General features: G+C 42.0%; 1 protein-coding gene across 1 annotated transcript in view; it reads right to left on the reverse strand.

Moving 5' to 3' along the window:
- Positions 1–13,769, reverse strand: part of fam20ca (FAM20C golgi associated secretory pathway kinase a) — a 31,322-nt gene extending 17,553 nt beyond the window's left edge. Inside the window, exons 1-3 of the mRNA XM_026359521.1 lie at positions 12,396–13,769; positions 11,570–11,754; positions 8,567–8,645 (exon numbers count right to left, since the gene is read on the reverse strand). Of these exons, the coding sequence (XP_026215306.1) occupies positions 8,567–8,645; positions 11,570–11,754; positions 12,396–12,946 (815 nt within the window). The 5' untranslated portion in view covers positions 12,947–13,769. The remainder of the gene's footprint in view (positions 1–8,566; positions 8,646–11,569; positions 11,755–12,395) is intronic.
- Positions 13,770–18,388: the final 4,619 nt, after the last annotated feature.

Genomic DNA, 18,388 nt, shown 5'->3' on the forward strand with positions numbered 1-18,388 from the left:
AGTGTTTGGGAGGGGAACAGTGATTTAGGCAAGCCCCGGGATCAGGTTCCTGCCTCCCTGGCCCAGTGATACCAGACCTGGCTACCTCAGCCCTTCCCACATCCTGCCCTGACAATGGGCAAAGGCAGAGAGAACCCTCCTCTGGTTTAATTGGTAGACAATGACTGCATTCTCCTCCCCCTCTCGTGGCCTCTGTCGAAGAGAGCAGAGTCACACACGAAGCCTAATTGCCACCTTGCACGGGACAGGCTTAGACAAGCACGGCCTTGGCCCACAATGGATGTATTAACCTCTGTGCATGCTATCACAAAAGGCCCAAGCTGCAGTGCCACAATGCTTTCTCTCTTTCTCTCCTTTGCAGAACTGTTGTTTCTTTCACATCGGCTAGGGGAGAAACTCAGGTGGACTGTGATAGATCTACCTGGGAACGGTCATTATGCAATGACTGAGCTCTGTTGTAAGGCCCTGTGCAGTGCATGTGTGGTCCCATTGTCAAGGGACAACAGTTGATTTAGTGACAAAGTAACAATGCAGCATGTGTACTCCATCATTTCAAGATGGCTTTTGGGGAAAAAAGAGAAGGATGATCATCTCCTGTTTGGCTGCCTGGGCCCAAACACTTATTGTCATTACAGCTTCTGAGAAACACTAAACTTGAAAACATCAGAGCCATTATAGCAAGATTTTATATCACACAGCTAGTTGTTAAAGTTGTCTTGCATGTCATGGAGCTATATCACTAAACGTGCTAAAATTCAAGGTCTTCACATGAGATAGTAGACCCCCCCCCACCCCCATTAAAAGAAAGGTGCATCTAGGATGTCTACAATCCACCTCCTGGAGCTAAAGACATTTTCAGCATTCCAGACAAATGCAGCAACAACATTCCTAGCGGGAAGCTTAGGAATTCCCCCATCTAGTATTTTAGACTATAATAATATGATTGGATGGCTGAATAGCATAACCATGAAAGCAGTGAAAAAGGCAGGGTCAGAATCCACAACAAGCAGGCACAATGTAAAATATGATTCACGTTGAATGTGGTAAAACAAAGAGAACGCTGGTCCACACCCACCAGACATGGACAGCACCATGAATGCAATGTCTTGACTTTGTTAAATAAAATTAGTTTCCATTATTTCAGTGATGATGATAGTTTGGGCTGTCATTGCAGTTGGCCAACACTAATGCTGATGTCAGGGATGTGGTGACACTGTTGCAACAAGTCAAGAAACATGAGCATTTACAGGTGCATGGGTTGAAAATAAACCCCACTTTAAACCTACTTTATCCACGATTGATTTCCACTTGCTTTAACTTTAATATGTAGAATGGAAACAGCTAGACTGGCTCTCTGCAAAGGTAATACAGCTTACTAATTAACATGGTATATATTAATAGAAACAAAAACAGTCTTTCCCTGACCTCAGCTAGAGGTAACAGCTATAATAACTGGTGGGAATAACAGCAAAAAGCACAAAGGTACTAGAAGCAGAAAAAAGTGTCATCTACAGTGTCATCTCTAGAAACTCTGCAATCACATTACAATTAGGATACACCAACGTCTAAGACATTATCCACTGTGAGTGCATAAACACTTGTTAGACCAAGAGAGGAAATGAAGAGAATCTAAAAATACAGAGCAGAGAGGCTTTGAACAGAGCCGAGGGACAAGCTGAGGATTAGTACTGCCTCAGCGAATCAAACAAACATTTCCAAAACGAAGCACGGACAGGAGGTGAAGACAGAGAGAAAGAGGAAGGGAGGGATGGTGACGAAAAAAGACGGCACTTCCTCAAGAGCTGACCTACAACTGGATAAACATTCATGAAAGATGTCTCTAGTTTGCATGTGTGTGTGCTTGGCAGTCTAAAATAAGACAGTTCTCAGTGTTTCAGTGTCTTTGTTGGGAGTCTGCGTGAATGTACCTGTCAAAAAAAAAAAGTATTTGAGATTTGAGATGGCATATAGACACGTTCAGTGCCAGATACTACACTGCCGACCTCTTGAATCAAGAATAGATACAGAACTGAGACAGAGTCAAACCAGACAACTGTGACACAGAAGAAGAATAAAGAGCAACTTGAATAGAACCAACTTCATTTTCAGCATGTCCAACAAATGGGAAAGAAATGAGTCAGTCGTCATTAGGGTAGACGTGAATGATGTAAAATGACTGATGTAGAACACCCAAAAACACATTTTATGATGAGAATATAATTAGATAACACATACAGTAGATGACGGACACTTTAAATATTACAAAATGAGATAGTGCAGTAGACTTTTTAAGACTTTGTTAACTTAAATATTCCACTCAGATGGTCTTTGTGTGTGTGTGTGTGTGTGTGTGTGTGTGTGTGTGTGTGTGTGTGTGTGTGTGTGTGTGTGTGTGTGTGCATGAGCTGACGGCTAGGCAGATTTGACATGCAGCTGGTTACATGACTGTTAAAGCAGCACACTAATTAACCGGCTCATCTAGCAGCCTACAAGAGGTCAATGCTTCACTGCACTTTCGCTGCACTTACACACACACACACACACACACACACACACACACACACACACACACACACACACACACACACACACACACACAGTTACCCAGTTATAAACACTTAAGGTTTAAACACATACAAACATGCCACAGCATTTCCTCAGCTACACTGCAATGTGTGAAGCTGTGAGTGGGTTTGTTTACTTGGATGCCTAAAATACAGAAACTATAAATTGTAGCGTAACGAAAGCCAAAAGAAAAACATAGAGGACTTAATATATGGGGCCACACTGAGAGTATCATTAGCCTGAAGTTGGACAATATGAAGTCTTTGATAGACTGAATTACAGAGAAGGAGCAGAGAGGTCAGGAGAGAATGTAAGCGGGGCATGAATGGGGAGAAAGAGAAAAGAGGCTCTGTAAGATGAGCAATCCTCAGCCACATTAGAGCAGCTTAAAATCCAAATTAATCAGGGCTGCAGAGGGAGGGAGTCAGCAGTGCCCAGAGGCTAAAGAGGTGCCTCTGGGTCTGACCATCTCCGACTGCCTGCACAAAGCTGCATGAGAAACAGATGTTGTTAGCGGCCAACACCGGAACAGTGTCACTGCGTGCGAAAGACAGAAAGAGAAACAGAGCAGATACAGTATGCTTGACAGCAGATGTTATCTTTGAGCCATGTGTTTCGCTCAGTCTGAAACACAGAAAATCAAAGTTATATCAGAATTGCAGCTACGACATCCTGTCAGTTGATGAAAATGTCAGTATCTTAAGAGAAGGACAGTCCCACTCTGAGGATACAGAAACTATAAATCAGTCAACCATAGAAGCACTGACGTATGTACCTGGAAGTGAGAGCTGAGAATCAAAAACTATATACCAGATGAAGCAGCATACTGGCTGCAGACGCACACACACACATGCACACACACTTTTTAGGCTCCTCTGCCAACTTGTGAGCAAACCACACGTGCTCACCACAGATTGTCATTAACTTCAAAATGCAGGTCAGACAAATTGCTTGGCATCCAGAGCTGCTCTGTCCCCTGCCAGCTGATGTGTGTGCAGCCAAAGTTTACATAAGCCATCAGCAAGTAAAAAGATAGATGTGACAACTCAGCCAGAGTTTTTTTTTTTAATATGCAAGATTAAGTTCAGAATCTTCTCAGAAACTTCACAGACTAAAGGAGGGAGATGTTAAAATGAATGATGGGAATGAGAGAAGATTTGACATTTCATCACATTTAAAGTCTCTTCATGCGCTTCCAGGCTTTTTGACTTGTCACAGTAAAAATCATTAGGGACGTGTTAAATAGTGAGTGGTCGGGAGTGTCTGAGCTGGTTTTCTATTGTGTATACAGGCAAAGTGTGGGTTCACTGTCATCACCTTCTGTGTAATATACCCACGGCTCTGAGTGACTGGCTACAGCTGCAGCTTGGCTCGCTGCTCGCAGATTTTCCAGTACCAGCCCTGGGATGATGAAGGGTGTATGAACTCCATCACCCCTGCAGCGTCCTTTTCTTTGCAGCTTGTGTGTGCATGTTTGTGAATGTGTGAACTGCAGCTGTGCACACAGCTGCCTATAGTAACTTGCTTCATCTGTGTCTGTACACATAGTCAAAGATGAGCTCAGTCATCACTCATAACTGTGGCCAACTTATGAAAGCCAGCGGCATTCTTATGGCCCCCGTGAGAGCCCTTCAGGAAAACAGTGTTAAACAAGCGACTACTAAAGAAATCAAAACAATGAAATTTAAAAACAATGCCAACAATAATTTCCCCATCAGGGATACAATAGTAAAACAGATTAGCTATAATAATGTATTCAGGAGAGGATTTTGCATTGCATATATTTTTGTGCATATACTTTTATGTTTATGTGTTTTTTGTGCATGCACATGTGTGCAATTATGCATGTTTATGCATGATTCAAGAAATAGAACTACCAACAATGCAGCTTGTTTGGATATAGATGAATCTTCGGGTGACTGACATGCTTTGGATTTCCACCTAATGTGGAGCCAATATCCTTCTTCCCTCTTTGAATTTCACTAGGTTTCTACGCAGTCATTGTCTTGACTGTGTGAAAGACAGGGACTAGCCAATCTGGGGGCCACTACACTACTGTCATTTGGAGACGTGTGCTTGTCATCCAGGCATATCTAAAATCTGCATTGCTTAAGAAAATAAAATGCCAGTTCTTGTACAGAAGAAACATTTATAATAATGATATATTTTATTGATCCCCTTGGGGAGGTTATTTGGCATATAGCCAGAAGGAACCAGGAATCAAATCCGTAACCCTGGGGTTTATAGACGACTCTACCAACTGAGCTTACTGCGACCCCACTAGACATTAGGTGAAGTCACCAGCATCACATTCACCACAGAAACCACAACCCATCAAACACACTTTCTGAACACCTCTGTTTGCACCTGCACTTTACTTCAATCAATAATAAAATCATCAATCTTTCTTAATCAATAACCAGAGCAGGGAGCGGCTCTCCCTCCAGAGGACATTAGAGGCTTTCAGTTCTAATAGAATTCCTCATCGACAGAGAATCCATGGAGGAAAGGCACTCATAACCCAACTGGGGCAGAGTAGACATGATGAGTCCTCCAATGGACTTGTGGTTATAAAACAGCTGCAGAAGCTTCAGAGCAAACTGGCTTTACTACCGCTAAGAGCCCTCGCTTGTCAAAAGTGATTCATTCAGATCAGGACATACCGTGATTCCCTACTGTGCTATAAGATCAGCATATGTACCATACAAACTATGTAACGTTCTAGGACACGTTTACATGTAAAGAACCTGTGTTTTGACGTAATAGCTCTCGGCAGGACTGGGGCATGTACACAACAAACAAGCGATCAAAGTCATTCCTTCTATTCTTGCAATGAATAAACCGTTCTGAACGTTGTTGACATCAAGAAAATCAAAGAGAGATGGAGAAAACAGGCTTGTCAAACAGCATGTGATGGAGAAATTCATTCTTTCTTTTCATATCAGACGCTTACACCGCCTCCCTCAATCCCTCAACCCTCCATCGGACAAATCCAATTAGCACGACATGAACATTATGGTTATGCATACACACCACAACCACAATCTTGGCAGGGAATGGGCAGGATGGGTACCAGGGGCATAAGCCAGACAGACATGGAGGCCTGGCATGGAGGTTCCTTCACTTGGCCTGTAAGCTGGCTCCAGCTGGAAGATGCGATTCCTTGACAGGTTGGCAGTGTTAACCGCTCCTCTACCCTCTGGTCTATCACTGCTTCTCATCTGTCTTCCAATTTCCCTGCTCTCTATATTCACATGCCACTCCATTCCCCTGCTTCCTCTACAACCTTAACCATTTTATTTCGCTGACATCGGTCATTCCCATTTTTAGTTCAGATCAAATCTATTTCATATTCATTTCTTTGACTGAAGGAAAGATTTTGGCTAGTCAAGATATCATGATTAGTGCAGATACCTGCTGCTTTGCACAGATGGACCTGATTAAAAATTATTATAATAGCCACAACCGAGGAAGCACATCCATATGAGCGCATGAGTACTAAACATAATCACATTGTTAGTCAGACAGACACAGTGAAGCTCCAAACTTCTTTTTCCAGGAGAAACATTGTGCTGAGGTGTCTGGCAAGCTGTCAGCTTGTGCAATCTCCTGGCTCATGTCAGTGTGGAAATTTGCATTTGGCTCAAAGGAGGCCTGAAACATCACGTCCCTTTGAAGCTCTACATGATGCTGCACAATGAAACATACAAAGAAAAACAAAGCAACGCGACAACACTCTGAACTACTGTACCCAGAATCCACCACATCTTCCTAAATTAAAGTGGTATAGATTAATGCCATGAAAAACAAAAACCTCATGATGCACTTTAATAAGCATAAAATAAAGATTATTCCTCCACAGTATTCCTTTCATATATTTCTGTATATCTGCTCTGAAGACTTTTGTATAATATGTGTAAACACTGGAGACAGATGATAGTGGCAGTCAAATAAAGGAGACTGAATAAAATATGACTGGCTAAATAAAGCGCTGCAGGAATCTGTAGCATATAATTCTGAAACTGACATGTAATTACTGTCAAAACAGTTTCTGACGGCAGTTGAGAAAGTCTGCCTTACAGCACTTATATATACTGACTGTAAGAAAGCAGCACTTCTACATTTTAAAGTTTACTGGACACTATGTCCAATTTCTACCAAGTTAACACCCTCATTCGATTTTAAAATGAGACTTAGAGCAGATGTACGTTAATCATCTTTTCTCGTGCACCCTATAAATTCTCATAGCACTGTACCTGAAGCTCCAACGTTTCAATCATCTGAAGATAAATGGAAAAATGTGGGAACAGACATACTATTCTATTACTGAAATTGTGCCCTGTCACTGAAAAGTTTTGCTACTCCAGATATGTATAAAAGTAAAATCCAGAACACCTCCCAGTTTAAGTCTGAAGCTGTGAAATTTTACTTTGACACAAGCTGTACTCCCAGGAGCCTCATTATCTATGTTCTGTATGTCAAAACTGCATGTAATCTGTTTGACACAGGATGACTGCTTGTGCACAACTTTTTCCTGATACTGTTAATACTACAGGTTGCCTCATGCATCCAGCCAGGAGCTGAATGCACCCCAACATGCTCTTTGCAGACTCCAGCCATCACACTCATACATATTCCCTATACAAGTGCACAAATTGTCCAAGGGTTCACGTTGCCTTCAAGCAGCCCCTGAATGCCAAGTCCAGTCTAATAGCTACTCAAAAATACCCACACAGACACACAAACATGGAGTAATCTCACTTCTTGTCAGATATGACTATCCTGATGATGCCTGCTGGGGTCTGGTGTTGACTTTGCATGTATAAACACTACCACAGTTACTCTGATTGCCATTTTTTAGACAATATTCTCATGTAATTACAGGCAAAACTCAGCCGCTGAGCTTGACCTTGAAGTGACTTTCTCCAAACGTGCCAATCTGAAAGCCTGCTGTTTTTGTTTGTTTGCTTCTAGTTAGAGATGGAGCACTCTTCATGGCACTGCAGCTGAATAGGGCCTACGAACACCAAACACTAGGTGGATCAACTTTGAATAAACTTTGCAGCCTCTCTATAAATCAAGTCTTGACAGTCAAAAGATATTCAGTAGCAACATTTCATCAATTATTTTTAAGATGAAACTGAACTCGCAGGTCTCAGCTTTTTATCCTCCAACTAATGTGACTTTGGCTCGGTGTGGTAATGGATTTGGGACTCACAGAAAACAAACTATACCTCTGCAGGTCCTCAAGACGTGACACTTTGAGCTTTCACGCGTATCACTCACCATTGCTGCAAACACAAACACACACAAACACCCGCTCTTTCTGTCTCCACCTCTCTTCCTCAGAATGTGGTACTCTCCACTGAGGCTTTCATGTAGAAAACCATTCTGCATTTCATAGCAATCAAACCAGACTCCTGAGCAATTACTTCTGATCACAGCCCAGTTGGCCTGGACAATGTTTATCCGTGTTGGCATGAGAATTCATCAGGCAAAACTCAGACAGCTGAGAGGGAAGGTATTTCTTTTTCATGTGGTTATTCGCCATTGCCAGCATATATGCCTCCCCAAAGACGCCCCACGATGGCTGAGTGCTCATTTTAATTAACACATAAGCCCATTGATGTTAATTAAAAAGTAGACAGACGAATCCCCATCAGAAAAAAAGATCACACAGAGGGGAGAGCTGTGTATCTGTGCACACAGCAAGATGCAAAAGCAGTGCTTGGCACTTATTCAGATGAGATTTCCTGTAACCCTCTTGAAACATACGCATTACAAGTGGGTGCATCAAACCAAGTGTATCAAACTGATTTTTTTATGTTAGTTATTTTAGGGGGGAAAATGGAGATTTGCTAAAATCAGAGAAATATTTTTAAAGCCAAGAAACTGCTGGTTTAACAAGGGGGTCCCATAATGATAACACCTGCAACACCCTGGAAGATGTGCTGTAAGCTAACATGTAAATGTGATATCATGCAGTTTTGGTGCTACTTACTTCATGGGCTTGAACAGCGCTTGTCCGTAATTCTGGAACGTCATGATCAACTTCAGCTGGGTGCCTCCTGATTTCATGGCTGGGAGGAAAACAATTGAGATGTCAGGTCACTGTCTGAACTGTTTGAAACATAAACACACATAAATACAGATACATACATGCATGTGCACAGCTGTTGCATTTGTTGCAGCAGCATGAAAAGCATCAGCTGACAACTATTTTAGCTGTGTACTTGCAGCATGTATATAACTTTAGAATCACACGTGTCCACAGTGAATAAGTAAAATAGTTTCCTTTCCTTTTAGTCCCAATTGCCCCCTTGAAACTATCACTCAGCTATGTATTATCATTATTATTATTCAAAGATTACTATTATGCACTACATTCTGAGATTAGGTTCCTGAATCAAATAAGGAAGGAGTTGATCCCAACTGTGTGTTTCAATCCATGTGTGTACTGTATGTGTGCACATGCTGCAGAACAGACCTGATTCTGACCAGATGTTTCTCTCTAAGCCTTCCTGGACTGTACACACTGCGAGTTATTTCCTTTGCATGTTACAGTCTCTGACCACTTCCCACAAACTGACCTCTTGTAGCCTAAGAGAGGAGCCAGGAGACATGTCTCTGACTATCAGTCATGTCCACAGTGTCTCCCAGAGGCTGATGGAGATTCAATGTGAGGTTTCTGCCTCCCTCCGACTTAAACAACGGGCCGCCAGGCCTGTCTAAATGTCTTGTGTTTCTGTCATAATGGGAAGGCTTTCGGGGGATTTGCCCATTTATTACAGCGCATTAACTTGAGCATATTACACAACACGGTGCTTCAGCCTAACCCCAATATCAACATAAGCCCCCTGTAGTGGACCCACTTACTGACTGACTGACTTGCTGGCTGAGTAGCTGGCTGCACTCTACATCCTGTACCGAGCTGTCTTTAGGTTTATTGACTCCTTAGAGCTCTCTCTACTCCCTCTCTCTCTTTCATGTTTGTAAATGTTATCCTCTTACTCGTATTCTCTCTTCTACACGCTGTCTGTCTCACTTTGTCTGACTCATCACTGGCAAGCCTCCCCATTTACTGTGACTCATTTTCAACAGCTTTTGGATTTTACATACACTGTTGCACAAACCTACATAACCTCAGATCAGTGGCTTTTCTTTACAACAGAGGATGGAAATCAAAGCCAGGGAATGCACTCAGACGAGTGGGACTATACGTGTGCCAGATTTACTGAAGCCAGGTCAAGTGGATAGTGCCCGAGAGTAATCTTTAAACTTTGAGCAGCTATACAGCACAATGACTAAACTATGCTTTAATGATGCGCCCTTGAACCCATAAGTCACAATCCTTGAGGAACTAACCTCAATTCACTGCTCTGCGTTGGCTGTTTACCAAAATTTGGTTTCTAATCAAAAACTACAAAAGGTAATCCCCCTGGCAAAGCTCGGCTGATTGTTTCTCTGGACTGTATCTGTGCTGACATGCAATCAAACATGACTCGAACAAAAGTGAACTTCAACCAGGCATTTTTCTGATTCTCCTAAAGGCCACCTGTCTCAGTATCTCTGAGCGAATGTATGTATTTCTGTTGAGCTAACCATCTATCTCTTGCTCTGTTTCTCCAAGCATTCACAACTGAATCAATGTCTCTGTTTTTCGCTACAGCACATTCACATTCTTTGGTCTTTGAGAAAGCTCCAGGCATCACCCACCGCCATCAGATTCCCCTCCCATACAGTGATGATAAATCCATCCTGCTCTCACCTATGCCACCTCACTGTACTGTGCAAATGATTTATGAGTCCAGCTGACAACTGAACAAAAGGCCACAGCCTGCTCCAACAGGGAGACAGACACAGAAGAGAAGAGAGGGTGGGAGACAGGGAGAAAGAGTGGGGAGCTCTATTGCGGAGAAAACGCTGAACAGGGAAGGTTTCTAATGCGGTCTCTGTTTTGTAATTTTAGTGAGACAGATAAGTGGTGAGTGTGTGCACCAATTATGGGGCACAAAAGCTGTAATGCATGCTTCCAGGGACACACACACACACACATACACAGCTCTGGGTTTACTTTTCTGCAGACAGACAGTTTTTTATAGGTGTGTCTGGGCACAGATTGATGGTTTATATACTATAAGCAGAGGGGACAGAAAAAAACAAACACACAATCTACTAAAGTGCATGTGCAGTATGAATGATTGAGTGTCGTCTGTGAGAAATGGAGGGACTAATAGCAGCGGAGAAAGCTTCAATAAGGAATACAAGGGGTTGTACACACCCTGATGCACAGATAGAAAACAGCATGCACTAACAGAGCAAAACATAAATGGAAATCCTAACTATTCGTGGTACAATTATGATTTTTTTATCACAGTAATTCATCTACAGTATTTTCACACAGACGGTTCTTACTCAGAGGAGATTTGGTCAAGGTAGCATCAATATAATGAGCAGTGAGGAGCTACAATGAAATACGTTTGCTGTACAGTAAATCATTGGAAAAGGAAAACCAAAAGTCAAACTTGCAGATATGAAGCCATATTTTAATGAGACTTTCATATATTTGTATTTTTCTCACTTTCTGAAGCTACATTATAACGACTCGATGCTCATTCAGTCATTTCTGACAATCATTTGCACTGATTACATGGCTGGTTTAAAGGCAAATTGTCCCAGAATAACCAGAAATGATGTTCAGACATTCAGACTTGGTAGAAATAAAATCTCAAATATTCTTGACACAGAGATATTTAGTAGCTATGTGAAGTTTTTAAGGCATGTTTTTTCCCTTTCTAACTATCTCTATTATCAATATAGCAACAGAGTGCATGTTCTCATTCAAAGGTTGCTGTTAGGTACAGCATATCCCACACTAGGACTTCTATAGTGTATAAAAATACAGAAGCAACATCCTTCCAGTTTCTCATTATTTATGATGAAGTCGTTTCAGTCACATTTCTCACACACATGCATGCAAGGAACAATACAGTACATGACTCACCTACGCTGGTGATCTTCTGTGTGATCAGGTCCTTCAGCAGGGCGTCCAGCACTGGACTGTGTCTGGAGTACAACTCGTAGCGATTGATCCCAACGTGGAAACGTAACCAGTTGGGGTAAGAATCTGCCGTCACGTCTCCCGTTGGAGTGAACCCCTCTTCCTCTTCATTCCCTTCCTCATTGTGCCTAAACAAGGAGAGAAACAAATGATTAGAGGTTTAACTAGAAGTTGTGGAGCAAGCAAATTTGGATTATTTTTAGTCTATGTAATGGCTGCTTACAGTATGTGTTGCAGTAACTGTATCAGACTAATTAGAGCTGGAAGAACTGGCACAAAACAATCCATCTTAATGACACATTGATTGGTCATGATTATAAATACATAGTTCAAATGCAGCTATGGATAAATCCAAGTAGGCCTATATTCAGAAATCCAGGAGGATAACTTGTACACTCTGTGCTCATAAGGATAAGATGACATGACAATAGCAGAGATGGATGGATGCATCTGATGGATGAGTGGACATTATGCTGGGGGCAGAAAAGAGACGGAAACTGACAGGTGAGACGAAATGACCTTTCTGCTGGTGCATGACAGACAGATAGGCAGTACGAACTGGTTGTGAATGAAAGCAGCACAGACACATTAAAAGCATTAAAGCAGATATCAGACACTTATTTATAGACCAACATGGCACCATGTTAAATCACCTGGTGCTTACTTACATGGGGTCCCCTCAACCCTCTCATCACCAATGTATTTAAATAACTCACTGCTCACTGTCCCACTTGCACCCTTTCAGTTCCACGGACTCCCATCATCTTACCATCCTTGGTTCCCTGTGGATCTTGGATAAAACCTGATGTCGGTGTTTACGTTAAACAAAGTGTCATCGTCCGTGAGGGGAGGAAGGTCAACTTTGTATAAGGGATGCTCGAACAGAGCAGACAGTCGGGAGACACCGTGGACGGAGACAGTCCGACCCCCACTTGCATCTCCGATGAGCGGCTTGTGGTCCTCCGCCTTCCCCGCCGACGGTCTCATCCTCCTCACGGACTCTGCCTTGTCCCCGGCTGCTGTGATCTTTTCCAGAGAATGGGATGTGAGGTTGGAGCTCGGCTCGTTGCTGAAATCTTGCAGGATTCTCAGCGTGTGCTTGTTAGGCCAGCCCGCTTCAGCCGCCGATCTGGCGCGCTGCTTCCCCCAGCCCTGTGACTCTCCGCCCGGGTGGTGAGCGCACTGACAGCCGCCGTCCCCGCTGTCCGCTCCCGTCGCTCTCTTCTCCAGTTTCGGTAGCAAGTCTATCATGATGTGCATGGTGCACGCTACTAAGAACACCATGAGTATCAACACTCTGAATTTACGGAACAAAATCATCTTTAGCGTTTTTTCTTTTGTCCCTTCTCACGGAGTGAAGCTTTTAAGCGCAGCGCACCTTACGGCACCGACATTGATGTTCAGCTGTGTTACGGGATGACAAAGCAGTGGTTTCGGTTTGAGGGTTTACTATGATCATTGCACACATCATGCGTACCAGCCTATGTTAGGAACTCCATGGTGTGGTCACCATTTATCTTACAATAGTCTCAAATCTTGTTTCCCAGACAGGTGGATAGACCGACACATTGTGCGCCAGGACACTTCACTGGCAGCGGCTCAAAAGTGCTCTTCATTCATTGCGTGGTTGAATAGGATGTGGTTTCAGGTGGACAGACGAGCTGATAGAGGTGGAAGAAATGAGGGGGGTCCTGATAAAGAGCACCGATATTCTTCCTCAAACCTGCTTCCTTATTGCCGGCAGCACAGAGTGAGATGTCAGATGTGCCATAACTGTCGTCTGGGGAAAAGAAAGTAACAAGAGACACTGATGTAGTCCAGAAAACACACCCTCCTTGTTGTTTAAGACAAAAAAAGAAAATGAAAATCCCCCGAAAATAACAGGTGATCCGCTGCAAGATGCTTGGATGCTGTCCCGCTTCCTGACAAGAGCCTCGCTGAAGTCAAATCGGAGACTGGCTGGCAGGTGCAGGGATCCTGTGTGTCATTTTGTCCTCTTAACACTGCCTTGTCTTCCTTCCAAGTGTTCATCCAGGGTGGGTGTGTTAAATATTATGATCGGAGCCCTCTGAGCCCTGCCTCGGTGGCGTCACGGGGAAGAGACTGGCTGCGTCTGCACACACAAGTAGCACTAGTGACATGAAAGGCGAGATTCAGGGAGGAAAAGCTGTGGACTGGAACCCCTTTGAGCTGCAAGTCTCATAAACGCAGCCAGAGGGCGTTGGCACAACCTGAAACACTGTGCTGCCTTATAACGTATGATATGAGAGCTATTGTGTATGAATACCTACTGTACTCCAGTCTTAAAAGAGCACGATAAGCCAGAGGCACCATTAGTTTCCACATAAAAACTATTTAAAACATTACCATGGTAGTGATTATACACCCCTGGGTGCATGAAAGTTGCCAGTCTGTCTCTGGCCGTAATATCCTCACATATACAATACATAAAAAACACATTTGTCAGTCTAAAAACAAACAAAATAACCATTAATATGTGCATCGTGATACAAATATTAGGATATAAGCACTTTGTTGGCTTATATACGTTGCACACATCTGTGCTTAGTTGCAGAAAATAGCTGTCTACATTTTATTTAGTATGTTGTTGAGAGCTGTGAGCAGAATGCATACTGTGTGCAGCATCCACCGATCAGCTAAGACACACTGTATCTGTGCTATGAGCTCTGCAGAGCTGTGTCACTATTAAAATGAATATTAAAATATGTATTTAGAGACATTTAAATATGTCAGAATGCCACTGATCTACTGTGTAATGTGGTGCTAACTAAACATAAGCATTCATTCTTGACATCTAGACGTATGTGTGTATATCTCTAATCTTAAAAGTTTCGCCAAGTTCACGCTGTCCCTTAAACTTTAAACATTTAAAAACAAGATTTATTAATGTTAATCAAAAGGTTTCTAATCAACTTATTTGTTGTTCACAAACATTAATCTTCTTTCAAAAACACCTCTACTGTACCTGCCTTCTCCGGGGCTATTCTTTCTAGTTGCTGATAAAGTGAAATACACCTTTCATTTAAACTGCAGGGGGACAAAACACCCGCAGCAATTAATGCAGCCGCCTCTTATAGCTCGTGTTTCTCTGAGACTTCACAAGAATAAATGAACAACATGAAGTTCATTCAAGCTGCTGATTGAAGGCCTTTTGTCTGCCAGACAAACATACAGTATACAAGCACACTCAGAAAATGTATTGAACCATTTTGCTGCAAAACAGACAGAATATAGGTGGAAAGGCAGAAATGCCTTCAGCTCAGTGGAATTACACAAAGTTATAAAATGAGCACATTATACATGCTTGCTTGCTCGTGTGATGTTCAAGGCTCACCAAGTGGGCCCAACTGGAAGAGTTTCACTTGGCTGCTACCCCTCCTTCCAGATACGCTGAGTTGGAGTTCATGCTACTGCCAGATTTGTGCATCTAAATAAAACAGGATCTTAAAGCTAACAAGCAAACAAATTGTTCTCCCAAAGGCGAGCCTGCTGTCCCGCTTCATCTCGTGCACCAAATTGGCTCGCGCAGACGTGTTGGAATCTACTGACGCTAAAAAAGGTATTCCGTGAATTATATCATTTGCTTCAGTTCAAAGAGTAAAAATAAAAGGTTAACCACATAAGAGAACATTTGTACATTTCTTTTTGTGTGAGCAGTCTGAGCTTGTACGCATGCTACAGTTGCTTTTGGCACACAACATCAATTTGCATCGTCACTGAGCACAGACATAATCCACTATATTAGCAACTGATGCTGCATATTTGTAATAGTTTCTTGTAATAGCAGAGCAAACTGCAGCTGCCCACCCTCCAGAACAGATGTTTTATTTTTTTTAACCACATAATAAACCTCGAAAATGAATGCTGCAATATAATGTCATGAGAATACGAAAAGTAATATACATCTAATTATTCCAACAAACCTGAGGAAAGTCGCTTTTGCTTTGGATTCAGGTCAAAGTTCAGAGAAATGATCTTCATATAGCTGAAACATATTTAAATAAAAAACTCCACAATTATCTGTGGATGGAAAAGCTCATCAAAACATATTTTACGTAACTATTTTATAAAGATTTTTCAGAGACAGTTAAAAAAGGATGAGATGTTGATAACTGCAACTAGACCTATATGATATTTCAATCTCAGCTCAAGCAAGTCACCTGGCAGTGACACTGTCACGTTGCCATATGTCTCAGTTCCAGGGCATCATTCCCAGGGTAATGTCTGTGAGACTTTGGTAACCTCTGACCCAAGGAAGGAACAGTGACTTAAGATGGAATACTTCAGCTACATAGAGAGCCAAAGTCATTCTGCATTTCATACCTGAAGCAGGTCGTATACCATTTTGATTAGCCTTGGGTATTACAGAGTGATTCACCTTGTGTTTAAAATAAGATGGGAAGGGAGAAGAGGGAGAAACATATGAGCTAAAAACTAAAGATGAAAAATCAATGTACACTCTGGATTCTGGACTGGTTTGGCAAACTGGAATCCACAAAGGAATATTTCAGTGTCTGTCTGAATATTTGACCCAAAGGTTTGTTTGTTCCTCAGGTTGCAAGCAGAGTTTGCAAAGTTCAACTTGAAAAAATAAAATAAAATAAAAATCACAGTTCGAAACAACATAGACTGAAAACTGCAGAATAAGATTAGGGCAAAATATAATTCTGACTAAAATTAATCAGCCATTAACAATACCTCTCTAGGGAGCAATAATAAAAAATATATATCCATTTTTATCACCGTGTTCCATAAAAGGCCATAAGCTCAGTCACATCAAGCCCTGCGAGGCAGCTTTATGAGCCTGATGATTTGTTAACCGCTAATTTCAAGCTGAGGGATAAATGGTTGAGCAAATGTCACGAAAGTATAGAAGTTATAATTGCAGAATAATGTGACAAAGTAATAGCAATAAAATGTTTTGTTTTGACAAATGACTTGTCATATGGGCACTGGTGACACGTTCAAGAAAGGAGGGTGTGGCCGAGAGACAAGTAGAGAGAACGAGTGTGAGGGAAGGTGTTGAGTAGTGAAACGTCTGACTGAGAACAAGCTGAGATCATGTGTGGTAGATATGTTCTTTAGCTCCACATGTATACCTGTTATTTTTCAATTATCACCCCCTCCCCCATTTGATTTTTCCATCAAATTCCATTTTCCTTCATGTGAAAGCAGAAACTTGATGGTGTGTGTATGTGTGTGACTTTAAATTTGACATTATTACATGCTTTCAGGTTCAATTACTGCACAATACCATCAAATAGAATATGCAGGATACATTCATGTTAGAGGCCATACAACGTGAAGCTTCACGGACTGTATTATTTTTTTCATTTGGACCCTCTTCCAATCACAGCACGATGCAGATTTAGAATAATGAGTCTACTGGCGTCACGCGCAGCAGTACAGTGGTCCCGCTGTGTTGATCTTTTTATTTCAAAGAGTAACACTGGGCTTTAGGAATTTAAACTAGGGGATGGTAGCATGTGACCTTGGAAGGAAAGGCACAGAAAGGATGGTTGTATGTGCTTTGTGTGATCTCGTGTGTGTATCAATGGACTATTCTTAATGGAGACATGACAGCGGTACAGCCGCTTCTAGCACATCTTTCATGGAGACCGGGTGGTGAGCTCTCATTTGTCCATCATCCACTGACAAAGTGACACCTTGTTGTCACCCAAGGTTCCACTTCATACTACTATCAAAAGACACATAATAGATGTCTTTCTTTCTCCCTTTATTCTGAGGTCACTATAAATCTCAAAAAAGCTCAGTTAAATGCACATACTGTAAATAAGATTTCCAGTTTTCTATGTGGAGGCGTGTTTTCTCTGTATTTGTGTATTTGTTTCTGCAGTATGAACAACTTCAGTTCATGAATTGAAGATTCCTACAGATGTAAATGTAAGAGTTAATGACTGTATGTAAATGTGTCTTGTGTGACAAAGTGTACGTTTTCTGCAGGCTATGTTACACTGGTGCAGGATGCATCTAATTAGATCCTGGTTCCTGGTTGTGTCCGTCATCACAATTTCAGCTAGAGGCAATTCACAATATGCAATTAACAGCCGGCGAATTGTAGCATTACGATGTAAATAGAATATAGAATACAATGACGGCCGAGGCATGCAGCGAACTTATGTTAAACATCTGCAACACTTTTATTTGAACAAGCTCTGGCCATTGTGCTGACACCTCTGTGTATAGAAAATACAACAGACAAGGAGGAGAAGGAAAAGACTCATGCATCTACAAGTATGATGTTTTATTTATTTTTTTTAAGTGACAAATTGAAATCTGATTGGCTGTTTTGTAGACGTGGGTCGGAGCAGCAGTCACAAAATGAGAATGTGAACCTAAGCACTGCCTAAATTTTGCCACAGTCTGTTTTTGGTTCCCAAAGCATAAGACCAGCCCATGGTGAAATGATGACTGAATTTTTTTTTTAACCAAGCTTTTACCACATCAGAAAAAAAAAAAATCACACAGTGCAAAAAGGCCTTTAGTCATGCAAGAAACTGGTGACTTCATGTTACCCTGTCTGCACCAGGGGCATGCTGGGATATGCTCCAATCCTCTCTTGGTTGCCCCAAATGATGGAGCAGAAATGATGTAACCTGACACAAATGAGCTTCACTGAGATTGCTCATGTTTACCAACCCTGGTGAGAGATTGTTTGAGAGCAAATCACATCAAAAGTAGAAGAAGGGGAGCACATCTGACCCTCACAGTCAGCCTCAC

This window comes from Anabas testudineus, chromosome 8, assembly GCF_900324465.2.
Source record: "Anabas testudineus chromosome 8, fAnaTes1.2, whole genome shotgun sequence".
Lineage (NCBI taxonomy): Eukaryota > Metazoa > Chordata > Actinopteri > Anabantiformes > Anabantidae > Anabas > Anabas testudineus.